The sequence below is a fragment of the Rattus norvegicus genome, chromosome 1 (assembly GCF_021556685.1).
Source record: "Rattus norvegicus strain SHRSP/BbbUtx chromosome 1, alternate assembly SHRSP_T2T, whole genome shotgun sequence".
NCBI classification, from domain to species: domain Eukaryota; kingdom Metazoa; phylum Chordata; class Mammalia; order Rodentia; family Muridae; genus Rattus; species Rattus norvegicus.
The window spans coordinates 90694474-90719888 of NC_141534.1; the positions used below are offsets into that span (position 1 = coordinate 90694474).

Consider the following 25415-nt stretch of genomic DNA (forward strand, 5'->3'; position numbering starts at 1 on the left):
CCCAGCCTGCCTGGAATACACTGTGTAGCCCAGGCTTGCCTCAAACTCACTAGTCAATTGCTTCTGCATCTCAATTGCTCAGATGACAGGCGTGTGTCACCATGCCAGGCCTCCATCGTTCTCTCCAGTCCTTGTTTGGACTTCAGAAAGTCCCCCGGTTTCTTTCGTTCTGCCCCAGGTTCCTTTGTATCGCCTTTATCACCCCAGCTTCCCCAGGGAGTCCCTCACTCCTCCAAGAAGGGAAGAAAATTTTTCTAGACTTAGCTTCAGCCCCTAGGGACTCTGGGAATCTTTCCTTAAGGGGACAGGACCTCACTCCTAAGCATACACTGTGCCCTGCTTCACAGTGACCAGGCTGCTGCTCGGACCCGGGAGACTCTCTTCAAGGATCATCCAGCTGAGTCTTGTGCTATGCTAGCTCTCTCTAACCCTGCCCAGCCTGTCTCCTACTGTTCTGCTTGACATCAGACCTTTCCTGAGGGTGTGTGAGGAGGCAACCAGCCAGCAGTAGTAGAAGGGAAAATGGCCTGTACCCTCCTCCCTCCCTTCCCCTTTATCCTCCTCCCCTAGAAGAGAACCTGGCCATAGGAAAGTGTCCACGTGACAGACAGCATTTATTTCAGAGTCCAGTGTTCACAAATGATGGGCTGAGGATGAAGGCAGGGAAGGGGTGGGTTGGGGACTCCAGTGTCAGACTACACAGCAGGGTATCAGGTGGGGGGTAGTGCCCAGCAAGGGAGACAGGAGGTAAAAATAACCCCGGCCTGCCGACCCTCAGCGCTGTGTCCCAGGCCGGGCCCTGGGCTTGGGTCCAGGAGCTATTCTGGGGCCTGGGAGAGTTACATTCCCTGGAGGAAGGCCCCCTCCCAGCCCCCACCTCCCTCTTTCCCTCCCCAAGGCCGCTGGCCACTGTGGGTCCCTGCCCAGCAGGCAGAGGAAGGAAGGGAGGGCCGAGGCTGGAGAAGGAAGGAGGCGGAGGCATGCGCTGAGGCAGAGACGTGCTCAGAGCAGGTCCTCTGACGATGCCCAAAGTTCCAGATCCAGAGACTGCCTCTGGGAGGTCCTCAGCCTCAACACTGGGAACAGAACGGGCAGCTAAGCCTGAGCCCACAGGCTGGCTCTGCACTTAGCTGGTTCCCCATTGCACACCCAGACCATCACTCACCTCATCTCCAAAGCCCCCGTTGCCACCTCTGCCTCCTCCGGAGGGCCCACCCATGAGAAGGCCGGTGTGTTCTGGACGCTCTGACCCGGAGTGGCTCAACTCCGGTTCCCTGGCTGGCCTGGGGGAGGACAGTGGCATGGTGAAATAGTTCCTGCTAGAGAAGGAGCTGGGAGAGGGTAGGGTGGTGATGGCATTGGGTTTGGTGGTGGAGGTGAGGCGCTGGCTGCTGAGGTTGAGGAAGGATTTGAAGCAAGGCTATAGCATCTGAGACCAGGAGGGGATCTTAGGGACTGAAGCTGACGATGCTGGGGGAGGTTGGAGAGGAGAGAGATTTGGCTGGTTACAGGTGACGCTTGTGGAAAGACTGGGTATAGGCAGTTTGGGGCTAGCCACAGACTGAGGGGTTGTTGGGCTGCGGCTGTGATGACAGTTACTGGAAGTGTGGCTTTAAGGAGCAGGCCAGGTTACGGCTAGCATTCAGATGCAAACAGTCCTGTGTGGGACTTCGGATAAGACAAAGTCTAGTCTGAAGATGAAGTTCGGGCTCGTGGCTCTAATCTCAGCACTTGGGAGGGTAAAGAGGATTGAAAGTTCAAGGCCAACCTGGACAAACCTGGACAACATAATGAGACCTTGTCTCAAAATATTCAAAAAGAGGTTTAGGATACAAGGAAAGTACCTGCCTAGAATCTCCTAGTGATGGGCTGGGGGCGTGGCTCAGTGGTACAGCCCCTGCCTAGAATCCTCCAGTGAGGGGGCTGGGGGCGTGGCTCAGTGGTAGAGCCCCTGCCTAGAATCCCCCAGTGAGGGGCTGGGGGTGTGGCTCAGTGGTACAGCCCCTGCAAAGAAGTTCCCAGTGTGCTGGGTAGTTTGATGCCAATTTAACATGGGCTAGAGTTATTTGATAGGAGAGACCCTAAGCTAAAAAGTTGCCTCCATAAAATCAGGCCTGTAGGACATTTCTTTTTTTTTTCTTTCTTCCTTTCTTTCCTTTTATTTTATTTTTATTTTATTTTTTTATTTTTCTCTGTGTAGCCCTGGCTGTCTTGGAACTCATTTTATAGGCAACACTTGTCTGGAACTCAGAGATCCATCTGCCTCTGCTGGGATGAATGGCGTGGGCCAGCCATGTCCTATAGGAGCATGTCTCAGGAGTAAAGGCTTTATCTAGTATAAGTAAAGTCTGTGTTCCAGTCACAATACTTCAGGCAAAACTGAAGACTAGAGCTAAAGTTAGGTAGAACCCTGCAATGGAGAATGATAGGAAGGAGATGGAGGTAGGTCTCGGCGGATTTAAGGTGACTTTGGGTGAGATTCTGGGTTAGGTAGGCAAGGCCATCCTTGGGTTGGAGATGGGTGAAGATGGGCGGGAGAGGCTGGGTAGTTGATGGCTTTGGGACTCCTTTAACCACAGAGCTGTTGTGTCTGGCTGAGGGCAAGACACAGACTCGAAGCTTGCAAGCACTTACGGAGCCCCTTTCTCTGCTCGCTGGCAGCAGCCGGGGCGTCCCTTGCGTCTCATGCAGTAGAAAGCAGCGACTACGAGTAGCAAGAGACCGACGCTGACTGCCACGGCCATGACAGCCACGCCAGCCTGGGCAGTCTGAGGGGCCACTGTATGGAAAAGACAACGAAGATGTGCTCAGTACTACATTAGCTGCCTGCGTGTCCGCCCAGATGCTCCCCTTTGGTTACGTACCAGAGCCAAAGTGGAACACGTGACCGTTCTTGCCGTGGATGTTAGACGCTTCGCAGGACACGCCCTCTCGGCTCAGGGCGCTGGTGACTTTCAAGGTCAGCGAGCTGCTCATCCAGCCTCTACCCTCGAAGGGCGGCTCTGCTGGCTGTGGAGGCTTGGATCAGGCCCGGTCCCTCGGGATCAAGGGCTGGGGGGGTGAAGGCTGAGGTGGAGTGTTGGGGATATGAAGCTTGGATCGATGAGGGTCAGGGTCCCCTGTGGAACATGGGGTGGGCTCAGGGTGGCAAGGAAAGCCCCTTACAGTAGTATCTCCTCGCTGACTCCAGGTGAGTTTGGGCTCTGGGAAGCCCCGGGCAGAGCAGGTCAGCATGACTTCATCGCCTTCCGTCCAGCTAGTGCCTGATTTGGGTTTTATTTCATTTGGTTTTAACTCTGGAGCTCCTGCGGGTGGCAGGGAGGCGTAGCACAGTGAGTGCGAGTCACAAAAGGGCAAAGAGGAGAAAATAGAGAAGAAATGGGGCGGGGTGGGGGTGGGGGGAGGATGAGCGCTCGCTGAGTGGGTAAAGTGCTTGCTGTACAAGCGTGAAGCCCTGAGTTCAGATCCCCAGCAGCCACATATTAGATGACAGCAGCGGTGAGCATCGCTAACCCCAGCACTGGAGTCAGGGAGGGTAGAGACAGGAGGATTCCTGGACTTCTCTGAACAGCCATAAACCTAACCACCGAGCTCCTGGTCTCAAAGAAGGTGGAGGGGGCTGGCGAGAGGGCTCAGCAGGTGCATGCCACCGAGCCTGACAACCTGAGTTCCGTCCCTGGAACCGATGTAATGGAGGAAGAGAACTGACTCCCGCAGGTTGTTCTCTGACCACCAAACTGACCCCAAAATAAATAAAAAAACAAACAAACAAAAAATACAACCATGCACAGCAGCTTACACCTTGAATCCCAGCACTCGGGAAGCAGAGGCAACTGCATCTCTGCGGGTCTGAGGCTAGTCTGATCTACATAGTGAGTTTCAGGCCAGACATGGCTACATAGTGAGACCTCTGTCTCAGAACGCCCACTCCTCCCGAACAAAAAGATGAAGGAATAGAGAAAGACAGCCAGAGTCAACTTCTGGTCTCAGGCATGTACACGCATGCACATACACATAACACATGAACGGCTATATAAACCACATATGCACACACAAACATAGCACAGATATCCACATAGACCACCCAACCATCCAAACCTTGGACCACAAGCTGGAAACTCTGTGTGCGGCTCAGGAGGGGGACTGTGGGTGTGGACGCCTCACACGTGTACGTGCCAGCTGAGTCGAAGGTCACAGAGTCAAGAGAGAGTATGGGACCATCTGCAACGGTCACAGAATCCTAGGGAAGGGAGAGGAAGAAAGCCAGGCAGGGTCATGAGAGGATGAGAGGCAGAGGCAGGGCAGTGCCTGAGGTCCCACAGCTCTTCCCTCCAGTCACCTTGGTCCAGCGCACAATAGGAGCAGGCAGGCCTCTGGCAGAGCAGTTCACCACCGTGCCACTGCTGTTCAGAAATACAGAGAACTCCTCAGGCACGCTCAGCTCCAACGGATCCAGGTCTGCAGTGGGGAAAACATGGTCACATTCCCAAGGTCATTGCTCGTGCAACCAGGTCCTCTAGAGGGTTACCAGGGGCAGACAACGCCATGCTGTTCTATTGGAGTACAATGACATATTTGCTTTCTACCCAGACCCATCAGCAGATACCAGAAGAGCAGCTCTAAAGAATGCACTATCTGACCTGCAGAGGCTTTACAGTGCTGAAGGTGGAAACCAGCCCCCCCCCCCCCCAGGAACCGGCAAGTAAATGCACTAGCACTAGCCACGCCCCCAGTCCCTCACTGGGGGATTCTAGGCAGGGGCTCTACCACTGAGCCCTGCCCCCAGCCCCTCACTGGGGGATTCTAGGTAGGGGCTCTACCACTGAGCCCTGCCCCCAGCCCCTCACTGGGGGATTCTAGGCAGGGGCTCTACCACTGAGCCCCGCCCCCAGCCCCTCACTGGGGGATTCTAGGCAGGGGCTCTACCACTGAGCCCCGCCCCCAGCCCCTCACTGGGGGATTCTAGGCTGTTATTCTGCTTCAGTGCTGTGCCTCCAGCTCTCCTCCCCAAGTTTTGCTTGAGCTCAAATTTTTGCTCTCTTTTGTGCCAACTCATCATCTCCATAAAAGCTTAATGGGCTTGGACCAGCAAGACTGCTCAGTGAATAGACACCACGAAGCCAGACAACCTGACTTCAGGCCTCTAGACCCACAAGGTGGAAGGAGATGACGCTCCTGCAAGTTACAGGCACATATGCAAGTGCGCACAATGAATGTAACGGTAATTTTAACTCATCTGACAACTTGATGGGCTCACAGCTAGGTGTAAACACAGGGGACAGAGTCTTTATTTAGCATAGAAAAGACCCTGCGAAAGGGGTTGGGGATTTAGCTCAGTGGTAGAGCGCTTGCCTAGCAAGCGCAAGGCCCTGGGTTCAGTCCCCAGCTCCGAAAAAAAAAATTAAAAAAAATAAAAAAAAAAAGAAAAGACCCTGCGTTCAATTGTTAGCATCTAAAAGACAACTAAATTCTGGCTTCGTTTGGTGGCCTGTGCCTGTAGTCCCAGCACTTGGGAAGCTGAGGCTGGAAGATCTGAGTTTCAGGGCAGCCCAGGTTACATATAGTAGGACACCATTAAGAGAAAAAAAGGTTTCCTTTATGTGACCCCACCTCACCTTCTCTGCACTATTCCTCACTTTTACTACAACAACAACTACTACTACTACTACTACGACGACTACGACGACGACGACGACGACGAGGACGACGACGACAACGATGACGACTACTATTATTATTATTATCGAGACAGGTTTTTCTATGTAGCCTTGGCTGTTCTGGAACTTGTTCTGTAGACCAGGGTGGCCTTGAACTCACAAAGATTCACCTGCCTCTGTCTCCCGAGTGCTGGGACTAGAGGTGTGTGGCACCACCGCCTACTTATCCCACACTTGTTAAAAGTCGTATTCTTATTGTTTATGGTGTTTGTGTGCGCGTGAGTGCTGGGGGTTGTGTGTGAAGGTCAGAGGACACTTGATGGAGAGATAATTCTCTCCCTCCTTCATGGGAGACCCAAGAATCAAACTTGGGCTGCTGGGCTTGGCAGCAAGTTCCTTGGCTTGCCGAACCATCTTGCCTGCCCATTTTCCCGCTTGTCTGGATCTGTCATCCTGACAAGGGATGTTTTTAAAGAACACGCGGGTCCATCTTCACCTTTCCTTAAACCCTGTTATGGCTCCCTGGTACCCTTGGCATCCTGGCCAAACTGCTGCAGCCTACAATAGCCTGCCTAATCTATGAACACTGCCTTTCTTCCTCCCTACCTGCTCCGCTCCAGAGACCCTGATTTTAGGTTCAGTTTTTCTCATCTCGAGGGCCTCTGCACTCACTCTCTCTGCCTGCAGTGGAAGCTCTGTGGGTTTCCTGTATCATTCTTCAGTATCATTTCTTATCCGTGTGTCCCCTTCTCTCAGAGGCTCCCCCTGCCCCCATTGCTGTGGACACCCTGATCTCAGGATCTCTTTTCCAACACCGACAACTGATTCCTCCAGCTGCTGCGAGGGCCCGCAGCTGTCAACCCTCAGCTGTCAGCCCTCTGTGGGAATGCCCTCAACTGTAAGGAGCCCCTCACCCAAGGTCATGCCCCTTCCCTGCACAACACACAGACAATTAGGCCCCGTTCCTTCACCCTAACTGGGGATCACTGGGGATTCCACCCCACCCTCACCCCACCCTCACCCCACCCCCACCCCACCCCAAGGCCTTTTGTAAACTGCAGTCAAACCTGGGCTCCTGCCCACCCTTGCTGCTTCTGAATGCATAGACTTTTCATAAATACTCTACCTACAGGAGAACACTTCTGTGAACTCAGACTGCGACAATCTTTTGTCACCTCACACCTCTGTCTTATCAACGCTACCTACCGCTGTAAGACACACTACTGTGACTAAAACGGTTTGGACTAGCACTTGCCTCCTGTCTGTGCTACTGTAGTGGGGCTACAGAGTAAGTCCAGGGCCGGCCTAGCTTCAGGAACTTTGTCTCAACTAAAACAAAAGACCCAAACTGAGGCTGGAAGGCCTGGAGGCCTGCGAGGCTCAGTGGTAGAGCCCTGCCTAGAATCCCCCAGTGAGAGGCTGGAATGTGGTTTTACCATCATCCACCTCCCTTGAAGCCCCAGATTCTACATAAAATAAAGGCTAGGTATAGCTGTTCAAGTTTAATCTCTGTGCCAAGAAGGCGGAGAGAGGTAAAAAGATCTCTGGGGCACGTTGGCTGGCCAGCTAGTCTAGGTTAGTCAGAGAGCCCCAGGTCATGCAAGAGATCCCACATGTACACACACACACACACACACACACACACACACACACACACACACACCCCAGAGCTTTCTTCCTAGCAAACTGAATTGGAAAAGCTTTTTTAAAACCCAGGATCTAGAAAAGTCAGAAATCAATGGACTTAAAATTGAGGAATTAGCAAGGAAGAGCAGCGCTTGCTGGGCTGCAGCCTCGAAGGGGGCGGGGCCGGGATGGGAGAGGAAGTGGATGGCAAAGCTGCTTGGGTGAATATGGATGGTTCAAGAGGGACTCATCTCTGTCTACACAACACCTGGGAGCCACCGCACACTCTAAGCAGGGGAGAGAGTCAAGGGTTGAGATCTGGCTATCGCACACTGGAAAATCTGTGTGGCAGTTTGGAGGAGCCAGGGCTGGGACCCAGAGGGAGAGGAACGGATGAAGCCTGACCCCACCCTATCCTCCCTCCTCCCAGAGCTCTCACAGGCCACGTGCAGCTTTAGCTTCTTGACAAGTTGCACCTCCTCGTCAGCATCGTAATCCTCCACTCTGCAGCCGTAGATCCCGCTCTGGCTCCGATGCACCCCCTCCAGGGTCAAGTTTCCCTTGAGGTTGACATTCAGCTGTTCCTCCTGGTTTCCCTGAGTAAGAGGATGGGCACCAGATTCGGGAGCTGTTGTTCTCTGGGCAATTGGGGGTGGAGTCAGGGGTCATACTTGGTTAGAGCCTATTCAAGCCAAGGATAAGAAGGTCACACAAGTTGGGTGTATCCTCCAAACCATCTCAGGTTAGGATCACAGGTCCTTCAGGTCAAAGGTTCTCACCAAGCTAAACACCCACTACTGTCAAAATTAGCAGCTGGGGGGTTGGGGATTTAGCTCAGTGGTAGAGCGCTTGCCTAGGAAGCGCAAGGCCCTGGGTTCGGTCCCCAGCTCCGGAAAAAAAAGAACCAAAAAAAAAAAAAATTTAGCAGCTGGGCCTGGAGGCAAGGCTCAGTGGTAGAGCCCCTGCCTAGAATCCCCCAATGAGAGATGGGGGCGTGGCTCAGTGGTAGAGCACCTACCTAGAATCCCCCAATGAGGGCTGGGGGCGTGGCTCAGTGGTAGAGCCCCTGCCTAGAATCTCCCAGGGAGGGGCTGGGGGCGTGGCTCGGTGAGATAGCACTTGGGGAGCATGCAACAGGCCCTGGGTTCTTTCTCCCTCACCACTAAAGACAAAGAAGCCGTTGATAAGGTTTAGTATTGACAGGTTTAGGTGTTATCCAAAGGGACTGCATTACCTGTTCTCGAAAAAATGAATACTCCGGGCTGGGGCTGCCATCACCCTGGCAGAGCAGCTGGACAGCATCACCCTCACGTACCCAGCCCTCTGTGGTAGATGGGCTCCCTACCCAGAATTCTACATGCTCCGTGGGATCTGTGGGAGGATAGGAAGTAAGGTCATGGCATGTGTCCAGGCTGGGCTGAGGAGGAGAGGTCACTTCTACTTTTAAAGGGAGAGATACAGTAGCTAAAGCGTAGAAGTCTGGTCTCTGTTTAGTTCTTTAAGGTTTATAAGCCAGGCAGTGGTGGCATAGACCTTTAGTCCTAGCACTCAGGAGGCTGAGGCAGGAGGCTCTGTGAGGCTGAGGCCAGCCTGGTCTACAGAGTGAGTTTTCCAGGACAGTCAGGGCTGCACAGAGAAACCCTGTCTCAGGACTCGTGTGAGTGTGTCATATTCCTTTTCTTTGATTTTGAGATGTGCTCCCTCTCTGAATCTCAGGTAGGTTTTGAACTCTTCATCTTCCTGTCTCTGCCTCCTCAGTGCTCTGATGACAGGCACATGTCACCTCACCTGATAGGTCCAGACTTACTCTCAGAACTGGAAAGGTCAGAGCTGGAGGGAAGTTGACAGAATAGCTCAAAGGTATTATTTGAGATTTAAGACCAGATGATATATGGAGACCCAATTCAGTGGGAGAGAGTGGAGCATTCTATGGGGTACAGGGCCCTATGCTGGAGCAGGGTCAGTAGGGCCTGATTCTTTGGGGGTACTGATTGTTTGGGGGGTACTGTTGGAGGTCAAAGGTCAGCCATCCAACCCAGCATCATTTCAGTATGAGGTGAGTAGGTAGAATATGGACCCCGATTGGAATAGAGGCTTGGGAATTGGGTCTTGATGGGATAAGATCTTAGGTTAGGGGCTGAGGGTCATGGGGACTCACAGTGCAGGGTGAGGCGGAAGGTATGGCTGTCTAGGCGGCCATGTTGGCCTGAGGGCAAGTCATAGTGAGCAGCACAGTGGAAGCTGGCATCCCGATCCTCTTTGTGGAGCCTCAGGTAGAGGGTGCTGGTCAGGGAATACAGTCCTGAGGCTTCCCGGACAGTTCGGCTGGTCATATAGCCCTCTGTAAGAGAGGCATGTAGCAGTCTGGTGAGTTAACCCTGCCCACTAGAAACCCTTATCCCACCTGCCCCCGCCCACTGGCTCCTGCTGGCTCACTTGAGTTCAGCTCCATGGGTACATCCAGACGCTGCCCGTTCTGGTACCATGTGATCCGAGGCACCGGGTTTCCGTTGTTGCTGCTGCAGGTGGCGATCTGGGGAAGATAGGGGCGTGGCCTGGGCTCCGTGCCAAGACTCTGAAGTCTGGTTCCCTTTTTCCTAGATCTGCCCTTTAGATGTGTCCAATGGGCTCTTTCTCCCCAGCAGCGGAAACAGAAGACCCTCACTCCCATTTTTCCCATTAAAAAGCCCAAAGCTCCAGCCTGTGAGACCGCACAGCCGTTAAGTGTGGTTGTGGGGGAGACGGAAAACCTGAGTTAGGTCCCAGGAACCGTGTAGAGGAAGAGGAAGGGAAGTGGCTCTCAGAAGTGGTCCTCTGCCTTACACACTCACACTGTGGCAGTGTGGGCCCCTCCACACCCCTTAATTAATTAAAAACCTGGACCAAGTGCGGCACCCAACTGTAATTCCAGGTCTTAAGAAGCTGAGATAGGGGTTGGGGATTTAGCTCAGTGGTAGAGCGCTTGCCTAGCAAGCGCAAGGCCCTGGGTTCGGTCCCCAGCTCCGAAAAAAAAAAGAAAAAAAAAAAAAAAGCTGAGATAGAGGGCTGGAGCGGTGGCTCAGTGGTTAAGAGCACTGACTGCTCTTCCAGAGGTCCTGAGTTCAATTCCCAGCAACCACATGGTGGCTCACAACCATCTGTAATGGGATCTGATGCCCTCTTCTGGCGAGTCTGAGAACAGGGACAGTGTACTCATACATATACAGAAAGTAAATAAATAGATCTTAAAAAAATTTAAAAAAAAAAAGAAACTGAGATAGAAACATCAGTTTGACACTAGCCTGGGCTACCTAGTGGGTTCCGCGCCAGCCTGAGTCTCCTGAGATCCTATTTCACACAACCCCAAACCAAAATGAGCTCCAGCATGTAATCCTAGCACTTGAATCAATCACAGAGGTAGGAGGACCAGGAGGTCATGCTGGGCACACACGCGGGACCTCAGTACTTGGAAGGTAGGTATAAGTGGCTACATGGAAAGTTTCAGGATAGCCTGTGCTACATGGGGTCATGCCCCCCCCCAAAAAACCCCAAACAAAACCAGAACAAGTCAAAACCCCTACAACAGGGAGGCTGAGTCTTACTGTTCATTGGTACACCACCTGCCTGGCATGCTCAAAGCCGAGTTCAATCTCTAATAACACACAGGCGCACATGCACGCACCAACCACCCCCACCACCATACACACGTGCGCTAGGGCCCTAGTCTTGGATTCTTCACCCACTGCTTGCAACTCCAGCCCATATTACCTCCTGGGCAAACTGTTCCATCACGGACAGCGTCCCTTTGTTGGGAGCCACCTCCGTAGCCTCTGGTGTTGCTGTTGGAAAGACGTTCACGTCAGGAGGCCCTCCTCTGGTCCCCTGGCTCCTCAGGATGGTTTTTTTAGCAACACTTACCAAACACACGGACACTTGAAGTGGCCTCTGAGGTACCTGCTGCCCCAGCCTTCACTACGCACACGTAGTCCCGTTCATCGCCCACCTGGGCCTCTGCTATCACCAAACGCCCAAGGGAGTCTATTTTGTATGGGGGTCTGCGGCCCCGAGAGTTGTGGATTGTGCCCAGGAACTCTGAGCCCTGTGGTTCCACAGAAGCCAGACGGTGTCGAGCCCCGGAAGCATCAACCTGTGGACGTGTACAGGGGACAGTCTTAGCCTGAGCAGTGAGCCCTTCTTTATATTTTTCTCCAAAAAATTTTTTTCCTCTGGGTCTCAGAAAGGAACTTAGCGGCTACATGCTAAGTAAACACTCTACCACTGAGCCACGCCCCCAGCCTCTCACTGGGGGAATCTAGGCTAGTATTCTACTAGCTACTAGTGAGTTACACCCTCATTCCTCTTTTTATTTTTACCTAACACTTTTTTTGAGACAGGGTTTGTGCATCCCCATTTTTTTCTGGAACTTGTAGACTAGGTTGACTCAGACTCAGAGATCTGCTTGCCTCTGCCTCCAGAGAGCTGGAATTAAAGGTACATGAGACCATGCATGGCCATCCTTCTTCTTCTTCTTTTTTTTTTTTTTTTTTTTTTTTTGGTTCTTTTTTTCAGAGCTGGGGACCGAACCCAGGGCCTTGCGCTTCCTAGGTAAGCGCTCTACCACTGAGCTAAATCCCCAGCCCCCTCTTTTTTTTTTTTAAAGATTTATTTATTTAATGTACATGAGTACACTGTCACTGTCTTCAGACACACAGGAAGAGGGCATCGGATCTCTTTACAGATGGTTGTGAGCCACCATGTGGTTGCTGGGAATCGAACTCATGACCTCTGGAAGAGCAGTCAGCGCTCTTAACCTCTGAGACATCTATTCAGCCCTCAATGGTCATCCTTTCTTAAAACCTTTTTTTTATATTAATTTTTGTTATATATGTGTGTGTGTGTGTGTGTGTGTGTGTCCATGAATTCGGATACCCGTGGAGTCCAGAAAAGGGCATCAAATCCCTCAGAGGTAGGGCCACAGGCAACCGTGAACATAGGAGTGTTGAGCTCAGGTCCTCAGGAAAAGAACCAAGGGTTATTAAGTGTGGCCCATCTTTCCAATCCCTTGGCCTTCTCCTTGATTTTTATATTGCATTTTATACCTCAGTGGGGTTTGACTTCATAGACCCTGAACTACCCTCATGGTTGTCTGGGATTCCAGGCCTGAGAGGCTGTCGTTTCTCTCAACCCTCTGGGCCCATCCATGTCCTCTCTCCTGAGTCCAGCGTTCACCTTCTGTTCCCGTGTCTCCTCTGTCTCTCTCTCTCTCTCTCCTTGCCCTGTCTCTCTCATTTCCTCTCCTTCCCCGTTGTCTCTGGTGGCCCTCACTCCAGCACTGTGTCCTAAGGGGAAACCACTGCTCCCATCTGCCCTGCTCAGACACCTGGCACCTTGCAGAGGCCAAAGCCTTCCTAGGTCTCAGCCTCCTCATTGGTGAAGTAAAAAGGCACCTTCCGATGGCTCCGTGTAAGGTCTTCTGAGCAATCAGTGTAGGCAGAGCTAATGGCTGCTAAGGTGACCAGGCTACTGGACCCTCCTTCCCCCCTCCTCCCCTCCTCTCCTCCCCTCCTCACACCCTCCCAGCCCTGGCCTCCAGCATAGAGCACTCACAAGCAACCACTCCAGCACGTAATTCTCAGGATGCTCCCGTGGTGTGCAGTCCAGGGCAATTTGCTCCCCTCGCATCACCTCCACCCGTGGGGGAACGGACACGTGCAGCTCAGCCTGGGCACCTGCAGATGGGTGCAGCATCGAATGTCCACCCACTGCCATCAAAAGGGATGGCCCTCCAGGCCCCAGCCTCCTCCATCAGATAGGAGTCTAGGCTCTAGCCTCCTCCCTCAGACACAGATCCTCTCTCCGTCCTTGGTCCCCTCTGAGCCTGAGTCCTGTCAGTGTCTTTCCAACTCTTCTTTTTAGAAATAGGGTCTTACCCCATAGCCTTGGCTGCCTGGAATCCTTCGGGCTATGTGAACCAGGCTGGCCTCGAACTCACAGAGATCTACAGCTGCCTCAGCCTCCCTCCTGAGTGCTGGGATTAAAGTCCTGTGCCATTGGCCCAGTCTCTCTGACTTGTAAGGCTTAAAGTAAAGCTTTCTCCAGCATTCCAAACTAAAATCTGGCTTCTTTTCTAGCAAATGTCCCCTCAAGGAAGGGCCAGGCCTGGCTCTCCCCTTGGCCTCCAGCGCACAGAGCAAGACTTGGCCTGGGGCTAAATAACAAACAGGTCTTTCTCCATCTCAGTCCCATTCTATCTCTTGATCCCATCCTATCTTCTCCGGTAGCTCCTAGGGGCCCTCTGCTCTCTCCTGTGTGGGGGGCTGGGGTGTGGGCTGCAGCTGGGCCAGAAGCTGGATGGGTGTGTGGGAGTGGCAAGGGGGGACAGGGCTGGGCAGGTTTCAGGAATGTGGGAGGGCCAGGCTGGCTGAGACCTGCCCGGCTTGGCGCCAGAGCCCCCTACCCGCCCCTTGACAACCCCCCCCCCCATCTCTATACCAGAGAAGCTTGAAAAGGGTGAGGTGAGTCACCTGGGCAGAGGGGCGAGGCTGGGTCCTGAGGGAGAAAGGGCCGGAAGCTTAGACTCCTAGATGCCTGCAGCAGAGCAGGCTGGATGTGGGAAACAAGGACCTCTGAGTCCTAGGGACCTGGGAACTTGGGTCTGGGTTTCCTGTCAGGGTCTGGCGAGTAGCATGGTTCTTGCTGAGAATCTACCCTCTGGGCTGACACCATTCTTTTTCTGCTCAGCCTGGCACAGGCTACTCGTAGGTTTCCACTATATACCACGTTTGTGCCAGGAGCCTGGTTTCTCAGGCACCCACCTCTGGCCCCAGCCTGTCCCTGGGGAGCTGATGTGGGGCCAGGCTGGTGCCACGGACTGGATGTGAGCAGCAAGCAGCAAGGCAGACAGAGATCCTGTCTTCCTTGATCTCTCTTCGCCTTGTCCCCAGTGTCCCTCAGTCCCCGTTTCTCCTCTCCTTTCACCACATGCAGGTGTGTGGATTTATCAGGGGCCCAAGGAAAGGGGCCCTGTCAGTCGGAAACACTTTTCCACGTTCTCTGCCAGGCTCTCTTCTCCCGGCCCTTTCAGAGAGAGGCGGGTCCTTTAGAGACAGCCTAAACTCTGAATTTTGGGGAAACCCCAATATTCTAGAAAGTGCTCTAGCCACAGGGTCCCCAGTTTCTCCGAGGAAACTCTGAGCTTAATCATTTAGAGACAGCTCTGGGATGTTAATCTTCGGTATCTTAGCAGAACCTACTTTGATTATGGGGGAGGGCAGGGGCTGGACTCTAGTCTAAAGGACTAGGGACACAGATCCCAGATTCCAGGTACCCAAGGTTATTAGGGGTCGTAGGGCTTAGATTCCAGGATTCCCGAAGGGCTGGGAAGGGAGCGCTATCTCAGGTTGTGTTTGCTCCAGAGCTGGGTTATCCTTAGCATTCAGATCCGATACACCCCAAGGCCTCCCCGCCTTCCTCCCTACTGGGGAATCCCTAGATTGTGCTCCCTGGGGAAATGGAAGCTTGTTCCCCTTGTCTTCTCCGGGACTCCAGGGGCCTGCCCCACAAGCCCCAACCTCAAGTTCCAGCTCTGCCCTCAGCCGCAAGTCATACCTGAGTAGCCCGACAGCAGGAGGGTGAGCCACAGTAGCCCTGCGCGGGCGTCAGGGGGTTCCATATTCCCTGCAGTGGCGGCAGTGACTGAGCCCGGGCGAGGCTCTCCGCCGCCCTGAAGCTGGCAGCGGAGGCCAAGCCCCTGACCACGCCCCTGACCACGCCCACCCCCATCTCCAAGCTGGGCGCAGGGCCAAGACCTCCCACTGCCCTGAGAGGACCTCCCACCCTCGCGCGCGGGGACCCGCCAGCAGCGGCGCGCGCTCTGCTCCATCCAACCCATGCCCGCGGCTGTCCTCCGCAGCCATGGGGACCGCCCGATCAGTCTAGTTAGTGCCCCGAGCTGGGATCTAAAAGACACCGCGCGGAGACCCTCGGTCCCTTCCTTCCTGGCCACCTGCGGGACTTTGACACGCATTCCCAAGGTGGCTTGCGGCCCTCGGCTGCAGGTGGATCTTTTCCCTAGTTTGTTTTCTTTTTGGAGACGGGTGTCACACTGTAGCACAGGCTGGCCTGGAGCTCACCGCAAGCCTCCGTCGGGTCTCAGTTTCCCAAGGACTGGGATTACAAGGGTGAACCATCACCCTGGTTTGTGAACTGTCGGCTTTGATCAACAGTCCCTGATATGATTAGTTGCCTGTGCTAGCCTCTCTTTGTAGTTTCTCCTGCATGACCGGCTCTTCTCTGAGTGCCCTAGGATGCCCTCCCCTTGGAGCCAGCCACCTTGCTGGGAAGTGCCCCTCCTCTGACGGAGCAGTGGCTTGGAACTGGTCAGGTCATTCTTTTCTCTAATGAGTTTTCAACTCCCAGTCCTGGTAAAGCTCTTTGGTGATGAGGTGGGGATGGGGTGCCCCTCCCTCTGCTCTGCTCTCCTTGACTCCCTCACTTCCCCCCATCCAGGGAATCCAAGGAATGTCACCCCCCTTCCGCCTTCCTTCCCTCCCCGCCATTCCTTCCCCACCTTGGGGGGAGGGGAGGAGAAGTGGGCTGGTGTGGTGGCAGGTGAGTGGTGGAAGGAAAGAGAAGAGCCGGCCACTGGGGCCGCTGGATGGAAGAGAGGGTCACAGGTCAAAGTAAAGGGTCACAGATCAGTCTACTCCAGGATCCTCACACAGCCGAGGCAGTGTGGAACGAAATCCCAAGAATGTTGGATGGGGGCTGGAGAAGGACGGTTCTGCCTCTGTTCAGCGGGTAGAAACTAGCCTGGGATACGGGTATGGATGAGGGGGTGGTATCACTGTGGGTCAGGCTGAGAGAGGTCTCCCTCCCGTTTCTGACCAGTCTGAGGGTGACCAGCGGTGAGCTTCCCCTCCCCGGGAGCCAAGGTTTTACCCATCAGCCTCTGAGGAAAGGCTTGTGTTGTAGGTATTGACTGGGCTCTCAAAGCTGCTTTAGCATTCCCTGACACAGGAAGTAATTGTGAAACCAGGAAACTCGACCTTTGCACGGGGCTCCTTCATCCCCTCTTCAGGAAGTCTTTCTTCAACCCTCTCCTGTCACGTAGGTCCCTGGAAATCTCTGGACGCCCTGTAAGCCCTGCACATCCTGGGATACATCTATCTCCCCATTTGACTCCCAGCCACTATGTGAAGGTCGGGTCTGTCCCATATTCCAATCCCACCCCACAGCAGGCAAGAAAGAGTTGCCAGGTGCCTACTCAAAGGCCCAGAGGCTCACACGAAAATGCCACCCATAGCTAACTGGGTAGAGTTGCCCACTCCAGAGGAGGCAAATGTATCCCAGAGTGCGCAAGGCTGACACGGGGGTCCGGAGATTTGCAGGGTATTCGACAGGCAGAATACCTGTCTGTATTCTGAAGAAGAGGGTTGAAGGAGGACTTCATGAAGAGTAGACGAAGGAGCACCTGACACTCAAGGATGGAGGCCGGGGGGGGGTCGGAACCCAGCACCTCACCAACCAGCCATCACAGCGCATACTGGTTATCCCAGCCCTGGAGAGGTGGAGGCAGGAGGATCAGAAGTTCAATCATCTTTGGCTATTGTTGAGTTTTAGGACGCCTGAGTGTGATGGTGGGCTCCTTTAATCCTAGCACCTGGGGAGGCAGAGGCAGGTAGATCTCTGTGTTCAAGACCAGCCTGGTTTACAGAGCAAGTTTCAGGACAGCCAAGTCTACATAGTGAGACCCTCTCTAAAACATCAAAACAAACAAACAAACAAAAACCCAACGAAACAAAAAGAGTTAGAGAACAGCCTGTGCTACGTGAGGTCCTGTCTCAAACACAGAAAGGGTTGGAGAGACGGCTCAGCTGCTCAGAGCACTTAATGGCTCTTGCAGAGGACCCAAGTTCAGAACCCAGTACCCATGTCCAGTCAGGCGGCTCACAACACCCTGTAACTCCATTTCCAGAGGATTCGATGCCTTCTCCGGCTTCTATGAGCACCAGGCAAACACGTGGTGAATACACGTGCGTATAGGCAAAGACTCATGCATATAAAATAAAATAGACCTTTAAAAATAAATATTAAAAACAAATTAAAAGTAAAACTTTTGAAATAAGCCGCACCAGGGCAGCCATCACAGGGTGCCATGGACATTCTGCAGATGGCTTTCTTACACAGTGCCCGTGTGTTCTCTGGGACTCTTCTGTCCTTCTGGCTCTGGCCTGTGCATCTGATTACTGGGTCTGGTGACTGGCATCAGCCACCTCCTTTGCACCTTTATAAAGTCAGCAGGTAGCTCGAGCATAGTGGGAGCTTTAATCTCAGCCCTCGGGAGACAGAGGCAGGCAGAACTCAGAAGTCTGGTCTACAGAATGAGTTCAAGGGATAGCCAGAGCTACACAGAGAAACCCTGCCTCGAACGAACAAACAAACAAGCAAGCAAACAAACGAACAAGTGAAGAATCTGCAGGCCGCGGCGCTGGGTGAAGGAGGAGGGCCAGGCAAGTGCACAGACCAAAGACATCAGCCCCGGACTTGTAGAAACTAGTACCATAATGCCACGTCCCTTTGTCCCCTACAATTAGGTCCTACAGAACAGCCAGAAGAATCCTGTGAAGATGTGAGTCAGCTCACACTGTTCTGGTCAGAATACGCCCACAGCTCCATCTTACTGAAAGTAAAAGCCGATGTTCTTTCTGTGGTTTGAGAGATCCTAAGTCCTTTCCTTCCCTGACCCCACCTTCCCTGACCCCTCTCCTTCTATCTCCCTCTCAAGCACCATTTTTATCACACTGGTCTCTCTGATGACGTGCTAGTCCATCAACCCCAGGACCTTTGTACTTCCTATCCCCTCTGCCAGGCATCCTTCCACTGAGTGGCTTCCTCCTTCGCTTCTAATCTCCCTGAGGCTTGCCTCATTGGAGAGTTTCAGATACCTGCTTCTGCTCTCCCAGCTGCCCCGCATTTTCCTGCCCTGTCCCCCTTTATCGTAGGGGAGAAATTCTGTTTGCCTTGTATTGTCTGGTGCAGGATCTATGCCCCAAAGGGACAAGAACTCCACAAGGGTCACACTGGACCACTAGGGCCAGGACAGTGCCGGACTTGGGAGATAAGTAAATATTTGTGTCCTGAATCAAGTCATATTCTGCCTCTGTCCTGCTGCCTCACTTGTACAGAGCAGCAGTCACGTGTCACTTAACAATGGGCATCCGTTCTGATAAGGGCGTTGCTAGGCAATGTGTCCTCATGAGCATCACAAAAGTAGATCCACAAGCAAAACCAGCTAGCACCTCCTTAGGCCATATGACTTTATGAGCCGCTGTCACACAGGGGGTCTTGTGCTTGTGACGCGCAACTCTGTCTCACTGTCCCTTAAATAAAAGGTAGAGAAACTGCTACGTAGCTAGGAGCATCTCTCCATAGACTTTACAGTTCTTGTTTATTTATGTGTATACGTACTGTGAGCCCCTCCATGCAGGGGCCGGGATTTGAACTCTGGTCCTCTGGAAGAACAGCAAGTGTCTTAACCGCTGAGCCATTGCCATAGTCACCGTTGTTTTGCTGTGAAGAGACACCACAACCAAGGCAAACTTTAAGTGGAAGTTTCCAGAGATGTCAGGTGATACAGACTCAGGTGGTGAGGCCATCTCATGTGGTGTTTTACTGAGGGAGGACGTGTGATGTTTGGAGAGAGTATAGATAGGACTCAATGGACATTCAATGGACAATGGCATTCGCATAGCTAGCTTTAGAACGCTTCGTTGGTCTCGAGGCTTCATCTTTGTCTTCACTTCATTGAGAGAGGCATGGCAGAGAACTCTTGTCGTCCCGAATGGTCCTGGTCAATGCTTCTGACTCGTGCCGATTTGGTGGAGGTCTGGTGGTTTCTGCTAGATCATGGCTGCTGATTTGTGTTCGCTATCCTGACACTACTCAACTGGACTGCTGGAATCCTGACAACGGAGATTAGAATTGCCTGAAAGAACTATGTCTACACAGGTCCATATCTCCTTGTCCTGTTTACCATCTTTTCCCCCCATCTTTGGAGGGTGGGCTAGAAGGAGGGTTAAAGTGTTTGAGAACCCTTATAAAATTAGGTTTTAAAAATACTAAACCTACATAAACTGTTTTAAAAAAAAGAAGCATTTAATATGGCCCTTACTTACAGTGTCAGAGTTTTAATCCCCTGGCATCATGGCAGGGAACATGGTGACATGAATGGAGAGGAGAGGAGAGGGGACGGGAGGGGAGGGGAGGGGAGAGGAGGGAGACTGGGTCTTGTGTAGTTTTTGACACCTCAAAGTCCACGCCCAGTGCCATACTTCCTCCAACAAGGCCACACCTCCTAATCCTTCTCAAACAGTTCCACTCTAAACATTCAAATATATGAGCTTATAGGGCCACTATCATTCAAATACCCATGGCCATCTCTCCAGCCCCATACTTTATTCATTTATATCTCCTGAGAGTTGAGTCATTTATATCTCCAAGTAGGCACAATCGCTCCTTACCAGAATGCTTTGCTGTTTTAAGGCAGGATTTTATGTGGCCCAGGCTGGCTTAGAATGCTGTATAGCTGAGGATGACCATAAACTTATATTTTTCCTTCCATCTTGTCTCAAGTGTTGGGATGGATTTATTTCTGGGTCCGACTGTGTTTTAATTAATGTTTTTGGGAGAGAGCAGGGTTTCTCTGCTCTTTCAAGACTGGGTTTCTCTGTGTAGCCCTGTCTGTCCTGGAACCTGCTCTGTAGACCAGGCTGGCCTTGAACTCAGATCTGTCTGCTTCTGCCTCCCTAGTGCTGGGATTAAAGGAGTGCACCACCATTACTTGGCTTAATTAATATGTTAATCATCACCACCACCACCACCACCACCACCACCACCACCACCACCATCATCATCATCATCATCATCATCATCATCATTTTGAGATGATCTTATTACTATGTAGCCTTGGCTGGCCACTCACTCCATTGCCCAGGCTGGGTTGAATTTACAGAGATCTGCCTGTTTCTCTGAATGCTAGGATTAAAGGTGTGGGCCACCACCTGTGTATTATTATTGTTGCTATTGTCATGGTTATTAGTGTGTATATGTGTGTGTGTGTGTGTGTGTGTATGCTACACTGTGCATGTAGCATCAAGTGTGGTGGTCAAAGACAACCTTGAGTGCTGATCCTCTCCTTTGGCCTTGTTTGAGACATAGTACTTTGTCACTGTGCACGAGGTGATCTGGCCTGCGTGCTTCTGGGGATTCTCCCCGTCTTACACTGGGATCACAGAGATGAGCTGCCTATCTGACTCTCCGAGGGTCCTGGGGATGTGAACTCATGCTTCAGGCTTCCACACCAAGGGTTTTATCCTCAAAATCATCCACCCACACCATTTTCTTTGTTTGTTTCTTTGTTTCTTTCTATTTTTCTTTTTTTGAGGTAGAGTCTTACTCTGTAACCCAGGTTGGCTTTGATATCTCTCTCTCTCTCTCTCTCTCTCTCTCTCTCTCTCTCTCTCTCTCTCAGATTTAATTATTTTTTTAAATTTTTTTATTTATTTTATATAAGTACACTGTATCTGTCTTCAGCCACACCAGAAGAGGGAATCGGATCCCTTTACAGATGGTTGTGAGCCACCATGTGGTTGCTGGGAATTGAACTCAGGACCTCTGGAAGAGCAGTCAGTGCTCTTAACCACTGAGCCATGTCTCCAGCCCAGATTTAATTATTTTTATTTATGTGCACAAGTGTCTGCATGCACACATGTATATGTACCATGTGTGTGCATATATGAGTGTATGTATGTGTGTAGAGTGTGTGTGCTGAGTGTGTTTATGTGTGTGTGTCTGTGTGTGAGTGTGTGTGTCTCTGTGTGTGTGAGTGTATGTGTGTGTGTGTGTGTGCACACCTGCGCATGTGCACGAATCAATACTATACCTGTGGATGTAGAGACTGGAGAATCACCAGAAGTTCAAAGCCAGCTTTGTCTAAATAGTTCTAAGCCAGCAAAGGGGACTATATAGCAAGACTCTGTCTCAAACAATAACAAAGTCATAAAAACCACAGTAAGTTCCAGGCTGGTCTGATTTACAGTTAAACAAGTTGGATTAAAGGGAGACTGTTCAGTTGGTTAAGTTCTTGCTGAACTAGATTAAGGATCTGAGTTTGGATCCCTAGTGCCCATCCACTTAAAAGCTGGGGTGGGCAGCATGCATCTGTAACCCTAGCACTGCAGAACATGTTTGACAGTATTCCTGGGGAGGCATGTAAAAATGTCTACCCATCCCAGACAGAGAACCCATGACAGACCAATGTGAAATGAGTTTATTGGGGGTCACTTACAGGATCAGGGATGGCTCAAAAGCTGTTCCATCACCAAAGCCCACCCCAGCCTGAGTGAGACTCTGATGGTCACTGCACAGCTTGCAGGCAGCTTGAAGGGTTGGAGAGCCATCCCCTCTTCTCAGAGGCCCTTACTGATCATATAATGATAAAGTGGGGGAGGAGTCAGGTGCAGTTTGTCAGTTTCAGGGACTTCCTGAGATTTGTAAATTCCTCTAAGATGTAGTGCTTTAACTTGGGGGAAACTGCTACACAACAGGCAGAGGCAGGGGGATAGCCAGGGTGTGATGGGCAGCAAGACTGGAGCATGACTAAGGAAGATACTCAAGCTAAGCTTTTGGCTTCCACACATATGTGCACACTGCAATACACCACACACATACACATACATCACACACCCCAATACATCACACACATACCCCAATACATCACTCACACAGCCATATATCACACACACCTATATGACACACACACCCCTAATATATCACATACACCCATCCCAATTCATCACACACACCCTAATACATTACACACACAGCAATATATCATACCTACATGCCATATACATACACCAATACAATACACACCAACACATCACATATACTAACACATACCAGCATACTGAAAAATCCCACACACCAACACAACACACACACTAATATATCACATACACCAACACATCACACACACCCTAATATATCACACATACCCCAATAATTACACACACCAAAATACATCATACACACATGCTACATACATACACCAATACAATACAGACCAATACATCACACACACATACACAGAAAACATCACACACACCAACACATGACACAAGCACACACACCAATACATCACACACAAGAGACAATACATCTCACACCCACATCTCTACACACCCCAAGATACCACATGTACTCATACGTACATGCACACCCCAATCTCTCACTCAGACATATCAATACATCTCACACACCCCAATATATCACGCACCCCAATACATCACACTCACTCACATACTCCCAATACAAGACACACATGCACGCAGGCACACACACACACACACACACACACACACACACACATCAAAGGATAAGAGCTGCAACAGGTGGCACACACCTGTAACCTTAGTACTTGAGTGGTGGAGACAGAAGGATCAGGATTTCAGCCACCTTTGGATCCATGGTAGATTCAAGGCCAGGCTGAGCTACACAGAACTTACGTTTAAAATAAGGTGTTCAAAGGGGTAGTCAATATGCTTTTTTGCTGTTGATGTTTTGAGACAAGATTTCTCTGTGTGACCTGGCTATCCTGGAACTAGCTCTGTAGACCAGGCTGCCCTCGAACTCAGAGATCTGCTTGCCTCTGCCCCGAGTGCTGACATTTCAGGCATGTGCCACCACGCACAGCCTTTAATAATGACTTTTAATAATACATTATTACCATTAATACGGGGGCATCGTGCACTCAGTCAGAGACAACCTTTGGAGTCTATGCTGTCCTTCCTCTGTGCCTTCCAGGGAGCCATTCCAAGTGGCCAGACTTGGTGCCAAGCACTTTTACCGCCCGAGCCATCTCACCAGCACTGTACATGCTGTTAGGCATTGGTAGCTTGCCATCTGCCCCATTCCTATCTTCGGGCAGTCCCTCAAGCTGGAAGCTCCACTCCCTCTATGGAAACGGACAGTGGCAGGTGTTTGTTGTTCTGCCACCGGGAGCCAAGGTGAACTAAGCTGGGAAAGCCATGCCAGACATGTGAATTAGAAGTGAGTGCTGCAGAGGAAACCAGCCTTGGCTAGGCTCTCCAGTCATGGCAGCTGGAGCAGATCCTGTTTTCTAAAGATGGCAGAAACAATTTCTCACCCCACAGGACCGTCTATAATCAGAGCTTGACATTCCCTGCATGAGGAAGTGGGTAGTGGAGCCTCGGCTCAGTAGAGTGTTTGTCTAGAAACCTCCTGTGATGGGGCTGGGGGCGTGGCCAGTGGTAGAGCCCCTGCCTAGAATCTCTCCTTCTGCCCCCCCCCCCTAGTGAGAGGCTGAGGTGGTGGTGCCTAAATGACAGAGTGCTTGATTAACAGGTCAGAGACCTTAGGTTCTATCCTAGCACACAAGGAAACAAGAAAGGAAGGACGGAAAAATGAAAAATAAGGGCCTTTGTTTCTTTCCTTCAGATCTGTGAGGTTTAAGGTACATAACCTACAGAAGGTACTAGAAGCAGAACCACATTCCGCCACGATGGAAAACATGCCACACAACTTCAGCAAAAATCATCGGAGTAGTCGTTCTCCCATATCTGAGAGCTTGTTCTGTTCTATTGTTCTTGATAGTCTTGCTATGTAGCCTAGGCTAGCCTTGAATTTGGGATCGTCCGTTCTGTGATTCCTGACTGCTGGAATTATAGTTGTGAACCACCATGTCCGTCCCTTCAGGAACTTGTTTCTTTGTTTTTTGTTTTTTTTTTGTTTGTTTGTTTGTTTGTTTGTGTTTTGTTTTGTTTTGTTTTGTTTTGGAGGGGGCTGGAATAGAGTTTAGGGCCTCCTGCATGCTGAGGGAGTGTCCTAAAATTTGGTCACGCCCCAGCCCCTCACTGGATTTTAAGCAGGGGCTCTACCACTGAGACACACCCCCAGCCCTCCACTGGGGGATTCTAAACAGGGGTGGTTCTGCTAAAGTAAAACCTCCTGGTCCAGAGACCTACTGATTGCATCTTCTGATGGAATCCTGAGCCAGAACCATCGAGCGAGATCTCTATCATCATTTCCTCACCCGCAGCAATCCCAGTCAGTTAACCGATCACCACCACCAACCGCTACGCTACTCTGATTGACTTCTGATGAGCCAGTGGTGAGCAAAAGGGCAGTGACACCCTGCCTTAGTGACAGTGCAAGCCGCAGGTGACTATGGCGTGCTCAGGTCACTGGGGAACCTGTGCTGTCCTCATCAAACCGGTTCTGTAGAGTGGTTTCAGTTGATGAGCATTGCTGGCTAGCTGCCACAAGTCTCACTGCCTTCCAGTCCCAGTTATCCAAGCTGCTGCTGGGATCTGTGACTGACCCAAAAAAATCCTCTCACTAAATTCCCTTGTGTTCCTGGAGTGGTTTTTTGTTACTTGTTATTATTTGGTACTTATCTGGAGTCTAACTTTCCAGCACTGTTCCTGTGGGACACAGACGCCTCATTTCTAGAATCTCAGATGTCCCCTCTTCCTGGAAGCCTTCCCTGATTAAGGCTAGGTGCCTCCCTCTGGCTTCCTGGTGTCCCCTTCCAAGTGACCTTGCCCATCTTAGGCCAGCTGAGGCCCGTCTTCTCCATTGGACTGTAGGTGCATGTACAAGTGGCCCAGTGGAGAACAGGTACGGAAGACACAAGGTGTGTGGGAGCCATGAGCTGGTTGAACCTAAATAAATGGAGCCTGAGTCCCTCCAGAGTCAGTGAGAGTGGTGGAGAAGAGCCCACAGCTTGCTTGAAACCAGTGGTTACATTATTTTTTTTTTTTGAGAAGTGGCAAGGGGAAAGGGTGAAGCAGGCAAGCGAGGTCTGTAACTGCTGAAAATACCCTGAGGGATTCTCGGGTTTGGGTATCTGGCCCTAAGAGCTGTTGACTGGATGGTGGACAGGGCTGGGTGCATGAGTAGCTGAGAAGTGCGATGTAGGACTCCATTTCTGATGGAGGAGGGACTCCTAGGTGGGAATATCCGAGGTGGAGGGGCCTGGGTTCTGGAGTTAATAGGGCAGAGACCACCCTTCCCCAGAGCCGCCAAGATGCCCCCTGGTGGCGTTGCTGGTCTCCCTCACACACCAGAGGA

General features: G+C 51.6%; 1 protein-coding gene across 1 annotated transcript; it reads right to left on the reverse strand.

Annotated features, from left to right (window-relative positions):
• Positions 1-595: 595 nt before the first annotated feature.
• Bcam (basal cell adhesion molecule (Lutheran blood group)) lies at positions 596-14943 on the reverse strand. Its single transcript, NM_031752.2, is given in 15 exon segments — positions 596-1076; positions 1166-1283; positions 2635-2779; positions 2865-3009; positions 3166-3305; positions 4099-4240; positions 4340-4458; positions 7723-7879; positions 8518-8654; positions 9442-9624; positions 9720-9816; positions 11031-11101; positions 11181-11409; positions 12870-12991; positions 14871-14943. Coding segments are annotated over 15 exon segments (1875 nt in total). The 5' UTR covers positions 14935-14943; the 3' UTR covers positions 596-1070.
• Between the last annotated feature and the right edge of the window lie 10472 nt (positions 14944-25415).